The sequence below is a fragment of the Ctenopharyngodon idella genome, chromosome 23 (assembly GCF_019924925.1).
Source record: "Ctenopharyngodon idella isolate HZGC_01 chromosome 23, HZGC01, whole genome shotgun sequence".
Taxonomy (NCBI): Eukaryota; Metazoa; Chordata; class Actinopteri; order Cypriniformes; family Xenocyprididae; genus Ctenopharyngodon; species Ctenopharyngodon idella.
The window spans coordinates 19,867,956-19,881,190 of record NC_067242.1 but is presented as its reverse complement, the minus strand read 5'-3'; the positions used below and the strand labels follow the sequence as shown (position 1 = coordinate 19,881,190).

General features: G+C 37.8%; 1 protein-coding gene across 6 annotated transcripts in view; it reads left to right on the top strand.

The window, feature by feature from the left end:
• The window catches only part of ncoa2 (nuclear receptor coactivator 2), a 119,846-nt gene that overhangs the window by 74,230 nt on the left and 32,381 nt on the right, over positions 1 to 13,235 (top strand). For all 6 annotated transcript variants that reach the window (XM_051882775.1, XM_051882774.1, XM_051882776.1 and 3 more), the window contains 4 exons: positions 2,988 to 3,089; positions 4,107 to 4,247; positions 6,037 to 6,184; positions 11,113 to 12,376. In XM_051882775.1, coding sequence (XP_051738735.1) covers positions 2,988 to 3,089; positions 4,107 to 4,247; positions 6,037 to 6,184; positions 11,113 to 12,376 — 1,655 coding nt within the window. The remainder of the gene's footprint in view (positions 1 to 2,987; positions 3,090 to 4,106; positions 4,248 to 6,036; positions 6,185 to 11,112; positions 12,377 to 13,235) is intronic.

The window sequence follows — 13,235 nt, the reverse complement described above, 5'->3', positions numbered from 1 at the left end:
TTGACTTAATTTTGATCTCTTTTCAAAGACAACACTTGGCAAATTTTTGTTGAAGTGGAAAAAAGTTTCAAAAAGTTAGCATTTTTGTGCATTTTTCATAACAATAAATGTGAAATTCTGTAACTTTTTTTAAAGTTTTACATTTATTATGAAAAATGCGCAAAAATACTTTTCAGTTTTTATTTGAAATATATTTTCAAAAAACACATTTTTCTCTAAAACTGCAAGAACATCAATGCCATAAATCTTAAAAAGTTGTGTTCCAAATTTAAGCTTGATATCTCAAAAAATGAGCTTTCAGTAAGATTTTGTTTGGCAGCAGTACCAAAAGTTTTCACTAGATGAAATTCATCTCCCTTTCATTTCCAATGTCGTCATTTTTGACTGCAAGGAGCAAGTGTGACTATAAGTGTGACATGTCCATGAATGTTTTTTGTGTGTTCACATAGCAAGTGCCAAAACCTTTACCAATTTTCATACCATTCTGATGAAGTAAAAAATTCTAAAAAACAAAACAAAACGTAAAATTTTTGGTCAAAAATGACTGAAGAGCACCAGAGGGTCAAGGAGTGAACTGTATAAGAGTTTTCTGAGTCAGTCACTCTGCTAATGCAGAAGCAACACTCAGTGTTGACAGTCGTTCCTGACATGTGAGAGAAATGAGTTATCCAATTACTGAAAAATAAGGCGAAAAGGTGACAGCAGTGATCGTGGAACGTGTATCTGCATCCCGCCCAGAGAAATGTTTCAGTCTGTGATTCATTTACTCTTTTCTTTCCTCCTCTTCCACCTCTTGGAGTCACCCAGAGTTCAGGGTGCATTTGAGACCCACTTCTCCACTGGATTGTGTTGGCTTTGGTTTTGGCCCTGGCTGGGGTTTAAGAGTGTGTGTGTGTAACAGCAAGTGTGAGGCAACGAGAGATCTCTCTCACACACACATAATGTTTAATTTTTGCTGGGTACTGTTGGTGTGTTGAGTGAAGAAGCGTCTCTCTTTATGGCCCGTCAGTGTTAGCTGTGTGCCAGCTGCTCTTTCAGCCGCCAGCTCAACCTGGCGCAGTAGACACAGAAAGACGGCTGGAGGAGGAATGTGTATGAGGAGAGGGATATCTGAGAGAGTTTATTACAGAGACGGTGAAGCTGGGTCTTCATGCAGTTTGGAGTAAAGACCACCCAAGGGGCTCGACAACAGCCGTGTGTTTGCACGTAAAAAGGTCTGTTCACATCAGCTCTGATGTAAACAACACGACCTGTAGCTCAGAAAATAGAACATGTCGCTACCAACACAAAGTTCATTGGTTCAATTCAGAGGGAATGCATGATCTGCAGTGTGATTCACAAGCAAGATGACACAATAATGAACCATTTTTATGAATCATTCAAAAAGACTCGTAAACACAGGACAGGAGTTGCATTTTTTTTTTTTTTTTTTTTTTTTTTAATCAATCTGGCTACTCCTTCACTGAATGAACTAACTAAATCAGTCAGAGCGGTTACTGAATCAACATCTGACTCACTTTCAGTTGTAACTTTCAGTGATGTGTTACGACACTCAAAGTTCAATGCAAAAGGAGGTATTTTCTTGTAAAGAATTCACTGTTTAAGGACTACAACAAGGCTGGTAGGGACTACAATAAGCTTCTTCCCAGGTTAGTAACATCACTAACTCTAAAATTTACATAAACCCTGCCCCCGAGAACACAAAACAAAGGGGGTGAGGCTATGTTGTGCTGCTTTAAAGATGAGGAAGAGTTGTTGTAGTAGAGTGTTGTTGGCATGTCGTTATTTCAGGGTCATTTCAAAGCTGGATTTGCACAAAAGATTAACATGACGGCACATTCTAGTCGACGAGTTGAATCAACTCCACAGCAACTACATAAATTTATCCACTAAACATTCAGAAACGTCCAGTTGCATTCTATAAGCTGTAACTTCTTCCTGAGTCTCTCCATCAGTGTCTGACTCTGGTTTGAACAATGTAAGGCTGAACACCATTACTGACAATCGCCATGTTGGCTGCGTGAGATTCTCCAGCTTTGTTGTTGTTAAGCAACCGAAGCGTGAGCTGTTTAAGCTCTGCCCTTTTCTGGAAAGTGGGCCGGGAGCAGCAGCTCATTTGCATTTAGGGACACACACAAACGGCATGTTTTTGTTTTGTTTTGTGCAAATTTGACAAGCTATAATAAATGATCTGTGGGGAATTTTGAGCTAAAATTTCACAGACACATTCTGTGGACACCAGAGACTTATATTACATCTTGTAAAAGGGGCATTATAGGTCCACTTTAAATGAATATCTTTACTAATAGTTGCTCATATGGTTAAGTAGTTAAAGATCATGTGTTTTTAAAATGTAATTTATTCCTGTAATGGCAAACATGATCCTTCAGAAATCATTCAAATGCTTATTTGGTGCTCAAGAAACATTCCTTAATATCAATGTTGAAAACAGCTTAATATTTTTTGTGGAAACCGTGACACACTTTTTTACAGGATTTTTTAATGAATAGAAAGTTCAAAAGAACAAATAGAATTAGAAATCTTTTGTAATATTATAAATGTTTTCATTGTCTTTGCTAAATAAATAAAAAAAAAACTTACTGATTGCAAACTTTTGAGTGGTAGTGTGTATAATAGATCCTGTTACTTACAGTGTTCTTGTTTATTGTGCCTGATCATTGTCTCTGATGTGTGAGACATAATGCTGTTGGAGACGTCATGATTCTCTTATGATCTTTTTGTGGGTGGATGAGGGATGACTTTTCTAACTTAGTCTCCATGGGAGCAGCACAGCAGGGTCAGCCTCCACAATGACACACAAATGAAAGGTCACATTCCATCATATCACCCCACGCTCAACTCTGCACCGCCCCCTCGACACACACAAACACACAGAACGAATGCCTCATCATTCATTAACACCCTTAAAATGGTTAAATAATCTGTTATAACTGATCTGATAATTTTCTCTCTCTCTCTGACCATAGATTTCCAGTCGTGTCTGATCTGCGTCGCACGGAGAGTACCCATGAAAGAGAGACCCATGCTCCCCACGCACGAAAGCTTCACCACCCGCCAAGACCTGCAAGGTAACCATGCCAACACCGCCCCTCTCTCCCCGCTTACACTTTTCAAAGGGTGTTCACATCACTGTTAGCGCTCATCTCAATGCACAACCCCTCGCTTGAAACAACAGATACTGACTTTAACCTGGAGAGACTGTTTAATAACATCAATCTGACTTGGCACCCAGTTTTACAGTGCCATGCCATTTTTTTTTTTAAAGGTGGAATTAGAATTAGACCAAAGAAATTTATATTATATTATATTATATATTTATTATATTATTTTTGAGTTATTTATATGAGAATGAGTCTTGCTCCCCGGTTGTATCTGTGTGTGTGTGCATATTTTATTTGTATTCGCATTATACAAATTAATTTTATAAAAAATAGTATTAATAGTATTATTATTCACTTATAAATGCATACAACTGTTCATGCAACTGAACAGCCAATATTTATGTTTATATGTATGTATTATATATATGTATTATTATATATGTATTTTATTATATATATATATATATATATATATATATATATATATATATATATATATATATATATATATTATAATATATATAGAGTATTTTAAACATACTATATGCATCTGGACAGTGAGATCACACAATGGGAAGAGTTTTAACTGTCACACCAACCACACCTGTCGTCACATTCTGATGTGGCTAGTTAATGGAAACTCCCAGTTTGCTATTTATTGTAATTCAGAGTGATTACAAAGCTGAGATACATCTGTCATACATTGTCATGTGTTTTTTTTGGTCGCAGTTCTTACAAAATAACAGTATTTCAGTATTTGATATTCCCCAAGCATGCTTTATTCTAAATCCATAGCACTAAGTATTAAACATCTGCAGTTCATTCAGCTTGAACCACTTAACATACTCTGGGTACATACATTTAAAGTTTGCTTTGCAGATCAGTCTTACCTGTGCTTAAACAGTCTTTAAGAAATTTAAGCTTGAACATTTTTAACAGACAACACCAAACTATATTGCTTTTTGCTGTACTGTGTGTTTGTAGGTAAGATTACCTCCCTGGACACCAGTCTGTTACGAGCATCTATGAAGCCAGGCTGGGAAGACTTGGTGCGAAGATGCATTCAGCGATTTCACCTCCAGAACGATGGAGATATGTCATTCGCCAAGCGGCATCAGCAAGAAGGTACTGATCACTTAATTAACTGACTTAACACTTAGCTATGTCATGGTAAGAAATGTTGTCATGTTGGCTTTCGTGTCTGAAAGTAGCTAGCTAGAGTGCATTAGTGCCTGCCCACTTTCAGCTGCGTTGGTTTCAGAAGTATTTTTTCTATTCATTTTTCCCATAGGGATTTTAAAAAAGTCTTTGTTAAAGTGTTATAAGCCATTAACCACACCAACCATTTGAAAATCAAACAAAAAGACAAAGGTAGAAGACTGTACTTAAAGGGTTAGTTCACCCAAAAATGAAAATACTGTCATTAATTACTCACCCTCATGTCATTCCACACCTGTAAGACACCTTTGTTCATCTTTGGATCCGATGGATCAGTGAGGTCTCCATTGACAGCAAGATAATTAACACTTTCAGATGCCCAGAAAGGTACTAAAGACGTATTTAAAACAGTTCATGTGACTACAGTGGTTCAACCTTAATGTTATGAAGCGACGAGAATACTTTTTTTCGGCCAAAAAAAACAAAATAACGACTTTATTCAACAATATCTAGTGATGGGCGATTTTCAAAACATTGCTTCATGAAGCTTTGAAGCTTTACGAATCTTTTGTTTCGAATCAGTGATTCGGACCATCTATCAAACTGCCAAAGTCACGTGATTTCAGTAAACGAGGATTTGTTACGTCATAAGTGTTTCAAAATTTCAATGGTTCACCACTGGGGGGCGTGACTTTGGCAGTTTGATACACGCTCCAAACCACTGATTCGAAACAAAAGATTTGTAAAGCTTCGAAGCTTCATGAAGCAGTGTTTTGAAATCGCCCATCACTAGATATTGTTGAATAAAGTAAATAAGTAAATAAGTAAAAAATACTCTTGTCACTTCATAACATTGAGGTTGAACCACTGTAGTCACGTGAACTGTTTTAAATATGTCTTTAGTAGCTTTCTGGGAATCTGAAAGTGTTAATTATCTTGCTGGCAATGGAGACCTCACTGAGCCATCGGATTTTATCAAAAATATCTTAATTTGTGTTCTGAAGATGAACGAAGGTCTTACGGTGTGGAATGACATGAAGGTGAGTAATTAATGACAGAATTTTCATTTTTGGGTGAGCTAACCCTTTAATGGCTTTAGTGAGGGGGAAAAAACTACAATCCCATGAAGCATTGTGAATGACATAATCAAATTAAAATTGATGGTGAAATATAAAGCTGTTCATTTAAAGTTTTTGATTTTATAAGTATTTTGAGAGCTTAGGGAGACCGACTCGATTACATAATTTGCAGTGCTTCATGAGAGTGGGTGGAGCTAGCAAGCTCTTTTGGCATGATTTGCTCATGTGACTGACTGGTGAATTTTTCTGTACTGCATCATGGGTAATGTAGTTTCTCACCACAAATTCCACTGTTAAACATGATTTGCATAAATATCAAGATCAATCATGACTACTGTCATAAAGATACTGTAGCAACCATGTGAGATTTGAGAACAGTATTTTGGTTGTGGTGTGTGAACTATGTGTATAAAACATGTGAGTAATGCATGTGGTACCTTTACTGGAAGTTAATCTTGCAATTTTACAGGAATTATTATGGGTTTATGTGTGATAGCGACTATTATCTTGTCAAGGCGTGTTTGAAGAAATGACTGAATGCGAATGTGACCCTAAAACCTTATTAATCTTTTGCGTACAATTTGGATGTTAATTCAGTGTTCCTCAATATACATTTACCTATGTATTTCTCAAAATGAATGTTTTGATGTTCATCATGTGGGTGTGTTGTTTGGCAGTGATAAGACATGGGCAGGCATTCAGTCCCATCTACCGGTTTTCCCTGTCCGACGGGACCATCGTCTCAGCTCACACCAAGAGCAAACTGGTTCGCTCACCTGCTACCAACGAGCCACAGCTCTACATGTCCCTGCACATCTTACAGAGGTACCCACTACCCTGAATTGTTTTGTCTCTGTTTATGTCTAAATATGTGTTTTTAATATAATTGCAATGGTGTATTTTATAAACTACCAACATGTCTATGTGTTTGTCATTTTTGACCCTCTCCTCACTGTTTCCTGTTTGGTTCGGCTCCATGTGTGAGCAGTCGGTCGAAACGCACACTTTCTAGTTCTGACAAGCCCAGTTAATGACCATATACTGAAATCTCACTGTCATGTGAGAACATCCAAGCATGTTTTCCCAGAGGCCGATGCTGGTCTCTAAACATTCCATCAGAACCAAGAATAACACGACTCCCTCGACTCCCACAGCTACACATTGGCAAACAAGTTTTTTTCACCCTTGATAATTCCTCAGAATTTGATTGCTGATTTAGTTAAATATGGAGTAATTGAATATAAACAACTCCAAGCTTAAAGGGACAGTTCATCCAAAAATGAAAATTACGTCGTTCCAAACCTGTATGACTTTATTTCTTTTGTGGAACACAAAGATTTTCCATGCAGTTACAACTTTTAAGCTTTAAAAATAATGGGTAAGAATCATAAAAGTGGTCTATATGAAGCTGCTGAAGCTGTACAATAGGTTTGTGTGAGGAACAGGCCAAAATTTAAGTATCGGTTCACCTTTAAATCTCATTGGAGATGTAGCAATAGCCAGGTTTCCATCCAAGGATTTTTTTGCGAAAAAAGGTTTAGCGCTTCAAAATGTTTAGCGATATAACTGATGGAAATGCCATTTGCCGATAAAATTTCTCAAATGTTGACAATCTTTTTTCATTTATCTTTAGCCCATAACTTCTAGGTCGATACTTAAAATGTCACAAAAATTAGTTTGAAAACACTTTTTGTCGAGAAAAAGGGCTTTAATGCAAATAGATGTGTTGTCACATGACAGAATTAGCCTATACATGTCATGTAGCGTCCACGTTCGTGGTGTTGCTCCCGTTAAAGCACCGTTTCTCTGTAGTTCAAAGGTGCATCACAAGGATAAGGAAAATAGTGTCTTGAAAATCTCTGCAGCTCGACAAAAATAAGTGGGGTGTCTGTCAAATTAAGGAAGAATGTTGGAGTTTTCAACGCTGACAAAAAGAAAGGTAAAATAAAATACAGAAGTGTTACTTCTGTATCTGAATAAATAAAATGACTGTCATAAAATCGTGAGTCTGTTTCAATTTCATGATCAGAAAACGGTTCTAGGCTACATGACAAATGAAAATCACAAACGACAATTTTATGAGTGCAATTAATTAATATAGAATTTTATCTCAAATAAATTAGGAAAATAAAGTGGTTGACTCCAAAATCTCTAATAGAATTTTAGAAATGTTATGTAAAAAGCCTCAGTTTAGCTAATGTAGACCATTTAAAAAAGGTTAAATAAACAAATAAAATGTTTTAGGGCACAGCTGCATCTGTCTCTGGAAAAAAAAAGAGAAAAACAACAGCGATTTAATGTTTTTGATCGGTTTGATGTTATTGAACTCTGAAACCAGAACGAATAACTCTTTGCTTTGAATGATCTTTTGCTTTGAATGTGTTCCCGGCCGCGTCAGACCGCGACTTGCTTAACTGCATGTTCAAGGCGTTAAAGATTGTTGAATATTTCACTGTACCAGTCTATTTATGGACCCTAAAATTTTTTGCATACAGGACAAATGAGCTGTTCTGTGTCCAAATAAAGGCAGTAAAGTCCTGTCAGACGAGCTGCTCCACTTCGCCGTCATGGTCTTATATTTACGATTTAATAACATTCTATGTGAAAATAAGCACTATTGGTGAATTTGATATTTTACAAATATTTTTTTAGCGATATAACGTCATCACGCCCACCATTTTATTGGTAAATGGCCAATTAGATGGAAATAGCCTCGAGACATCAAATTTCGCAAATATTTTTTTTTGCGCATATTTGCTTTGTCGATAACAAAACATTGCAGAAACTGGATGGAAACTTGGCTAATGTCCGATTCATAAACAATTCATTCTTTTGAGTTGGATCTTTTCAGTGAATCATTGGTCCAGTTCATAAATGATCACTGATTGACTTGTTCATGAACTGATCTTGTTCTCAAATATCATCTCACAGACTCACTGATTCAGTCACAGCAGTTAATAGATGACTGGAGGGGAAAATTATCAGTGAATTACTACTATATTTTCTCACACAAAGCTATTAGATGACTTCAGGAACTTATACACAAAACAATACTCACAATTTGAATGGGATGCTTTTATTATGCTCTACATCCTTTTTGAACCTTGTAAGCTTCAGTCCCCATTCATTATAATTACATGGGGAAAAAAAGGTGACTGGGATATTCTTCAAAATGTCTCCTTTATTGTTCCACAAAAGAAAGTCGTACAAGTTTGGAACAACATATATGTGAGTAAGTTTATTTTTCCTAGAGCATCATTGGGTAAAGTCAGAGATTGCAGTTTCACAAAGAATCAAATCATTTGTAGTTTATGGATTAGTAAAGCTTGGATCCGCAGCAGGCAGTTGTGAACACAGTTTCATATGTTAGTTGCAGAGTTTCTATCTTTCTCACAGCGTGTGAGGGAGGAACACCGGTTTGCTTTCTGAGACAATAGCAGCAGTGTTAGGCTGGGGTGTCGAGCACAGATAAACATTAAACCCAGAGTGAGCTCACAGTCAGGGGTGGGGGGGTTGTCTTAAAGCACAGCATCTTTAGCACAATAACACACAGTATAGCCTGGCCATTGATTCATGCTGCACGCTTCGAACAAAAGCATCTCTATGCGTTTATCAGCTCTGAGTGAGTTTTTAGTATGTAGCTTGCTAAAAGCTTTATACCCCGAGGTGATTTTTACATTAGAGGGGGATGCGACAGCACAGCCGCTCATTTTCTCTGTCCCATGGCTTGTTTTGAGGGATGAGCACTGCTGTTTTTCTTTGATAACAATTCGTTCCCCTCTTTTAACCTTCTCTGCTGAAACATACTTTAGTTAATTAAGCCATTCCTGAAATTCCGCTTAAGCTCTTTTCTCGGATTCCTTGTTCGAGCGCTATAAGAACCGCTTCCTGTCTATGAGATTAATTTAACAAATGACTGCACTGGATTAATGTAATGAAATACTTTCAATAGAATTTACTTGGAAATCAATATTAATTCCTTGGATCGCAATTAAAACGCCATTGTCAACAGCACGTGCCAACCTGGTGAGACTGGCATGCCCTGCCTGAACTAATGAGCCATTGTTTTCTGTTTTGTTTTTATTCCTTTTTTCCACTCACTTTTTTTCCTTCTCTTATTTTATCGGCCTCTTTCCTTAAACAATAATGAAAAAAGAAAAGAAAAAAGTGTAATAAAGTCACCACGATGATGCCAAGGAATTGTTTTTGTGTTTATTGGTTTATTCAAGTGTTTAACTTTCAGCAGTTTTCATTTAATATTATTTATATAGGGGTGAACCTGGGTTGATTGGGACACTTTTCGCCATTAGCTATGTTTCCTTTCACCTATTTTTTTGGAACATCACATTAAAATGTGCTGGATGGAAATGCCAAGATGCGCATAAATTCTAAAAATTTGTGTAAAAAACATATGCGCTCGATTGAGTTGGATAAACTTTTTATCTGATAAAAAAACATGCGCATAAACTACAATGGAAACACATTTACCAAATAAATTCCTCAATGTGCATCAAAAAAGATGTGACTTTGCGATGGGACGGCATAACTGGACCAATCAGTGGACCGATCTTTTTGCACACCATCTGAAATGCTGTTTTGGTCTGTCATCAAAGTGGTTCAGTATAATTACCTCCCAGAACTGTCTTCCTGTGTTCCCAGAACACCATGTATCCGCCTCCGAAAGCTAGATAACTTTAGTGCGTTTCGTCTGCGAGCAAGTAATTATATATGAAATTATGGTAACACTTTACAATAAGGTTTATTAGTTAACATGAACTAATAATGAACTGCACTTATTGATCTTTGTTAATGTTAATTTCAACATTTACTAATACATTATTAAAATCTTGTTAACATTAGTTAATGCACTAAGAACTAACATGAACAAACAATGAACAACTGTATTTTCATTAACTAACGTTAACGAAGATTAGTAAATAAAGTAACAAATGTACTGCTCATGGTTAGTTCATGTTAGTTAACACATTAACTAATGTTTAACTAATGAACCTTATTGTAAAGTGTTACTGAAATTATTATATAGTAGCTTCTCCTACTGCAGCAACTTCCATTTTTCTTAGTGATATTTAGCACCAGTTTTATCAGGAAGTGAAAATTTTGTTCTCATCGGCTCACTGTATGGAAACGGTGCTTTATTCGCAAAATTTTTATGCGATAATCCAGTTTTGCGCACACTAAAAAGTTGTTAAATAAACAACTTTGGATGGAAACATAGCTATTGAGATGACTGGGAAAAAGTGTTCCAATCAACTTCAATTCATCCTGCTATTATAGTATTTTTTAATATTTTGAATTAGCTTTTTTCATTTTAATTCAAGTATTAGTTTTTGTTTTTTAATATTTCTGTTTAGCTTTATTTTTATTTAAATTTGAGTGGTTTTAGTACTTTAGCTTAAACTTATTTTATTTCATTTAGTTGCAAAGACATTTCTTATTAAGTTTAAGGGTTTTTTTAATCTAATATTGTATTTCAGCTTTATTTCAATTACTGAAAACTATTTTAATAGTTTTAGTTTTCATTAACAATAGACACACTGACCTTCATTATGCTCATGGTAGCAAGTACCACTAATTATGAATTTTATGTTCATAATGCATCAAGCTGGTAATCATTAGGTTCATCATTATGTTTGTGCTATGTGTGTGGTGTGTATGTTGCAGCATAAACTGAACATTATTCTTTAGATAATCTATTGGCGACTATAATATTATGTATTTTTTTTCTGTCTTAGGGAGCAGCCCGTCTGTGGCATGACCCCTGATCTCGGAAATGCTCAGGCTATGGGCAAACCCATGAACCCCATGAGCTCTCCCAATCCCGCTGGTTCCTCCGGCGCCCCCCAGGGGCAGGATGCCACAGTCAGCAGCAACACATCCACTTTCCCCTCCCCTGGTGGCCAGAAGGAGCCTGGCGCCATTGGCCCTGTACAGGGCCACCGTTTCGGCTGCCCAGGGACTATGAACCATTCGGCAACCATGCAGGCAGCCACCCCTCAGGGCAGTGGCTATCCACTGAAGTTGAGCAGCCCGTCTCAGGGCAGTCCGGGCATGCTGTCTCCACGGCACCGAGCAAGTCCCGGAGTGGCAGGTTCTCCACGCCTGCCCCCACCACAGTTTTCCCCAGCAGGCAGCCTCCATTCACCTGCGAGCATGTGCAGTAGCAGTACAGGTGGCAATGGGGGAGCAGGCGGTAATCATGGATACACAAGCAGTTCCCTTAATGCCCTACAGGCGCTTAGCGAGTGCCACGGCGTGAGCCACAGCCAATCGTTGGGCTCGCCCGACAGGAAGTTGGGGTCGCCAGCTGGTGTGGGCGTCAATCTTCACATGCTGACTAAAATGGGAGCCTCTGAGTCATTCGGAGAGCAGAACCAATCAGATCAGGGCAACAGCGGGCAGGACGATGGCATCGAACAGCAAAGAGATGAAAAGGGCAACCTCAGCCAGTTTAACAACCAGGACGGCAGTGACCCACAGAACCGGCTACGTGACAACAAAGGCCATACTAAACTCCTGCAGCTCCTCACCACTAAAACTGACCCTATCGAGTCCACCTCACCCCCTCCAATGGGTGGTGGAGAGCCCGGGTGTAAGGATCCCAACGGCGGCCAGGGAAATGGCGGCCTAGGCTCTCAAACCGGAGTCGGGTCACATGCTACCTCCTTGAAGGAGAAGCATAAAATCCTTCACAGACTTCTCCAGAACAGCTCGTCGCCCGTCGACCTGGCCAAACTCACGGCCGAGGCCACGGGGAAGGAGCTGTGTCAGGATTCTGCAGGTGGGGCGGCCGGTGTGGCTGAATTGGCCATTAAACAAGAGCCCGTCAGCCCCAAGAAGAAGGACAACGCCCTGCTGCGCTACCTGCTGGATAAAGATGATAACGTACTCAAGGGTAAAGACATCAAGATGGAACCTGGAGAGATAAAGGTGGAGGGCGGTAAGATGCCGGGAATTAAGACGGAGAAAAACGATGGTGGCTATGACCGTGTGGATCCAGTAAGTGATATCACCAACTTTAAAGGAATATTTAATTTAGTTAAATTCCATATTACCACAGAAAATCATTTGAACTATTTTATTTTATTTTATTTTTTTTACCAGTGGCAGTCATATTAGAGACCAAATAAATATAAATATATTTATTAATATAATTTTTATTTTTATTTTGAAGGGTTCTCCTTTGTGAGAAGAACCAAGAACAAAAAAATAAATAAAAAATTACAATTTCTAGTTTATTATGTATATGCTATATTTAAGAGAGAAATAGTCTAGTGGAATTTTTTTTTTTTTTTTTTTGGAAGCTGTGGAATTTTTTTTTTTGCTTTCAAAATCCACTAGCCACAAAAAGACAATTATAGTCATAATGCACATTGTAAGTGCATAACTGTAAATGCATTATTTGTTTGCATGTACGAGTTCAAATTGTTTTCTGTGGTAACTGATAGCATGCTGTCAATAGAGTTTAACAGAACAGAAAGTACTAAGAGTTTATATATGCAAAACCACCATCTGAATCACTTCTGCTAGTTTTGAATTTGAAATGTTAAAAATTTTGCAATGGAGTGTCACCTTGGTAAAATGCAGGAAAGATTCATTGTTAGTGGGTGTGGGTAATGGTTGTTTTGGTTAGATGTGAAAGGTATTGCATGTCGGAAAGGTCGTCAGACAGCGTGGTGAACTCTCAAGCAGATGTAACCAATATGACAACTGATACCAACATATTCAAACGCTCGTATCACCTCCTTTTTAGTTTGTTTCCGTATTGTAAGAGTGTATGCATCCTTTCCTTTCCTCTGTATCTCTTTTTGTATTCCTCTCTATTTGGGTGTGAAAGTAGAGCAAACAACAGATTTAT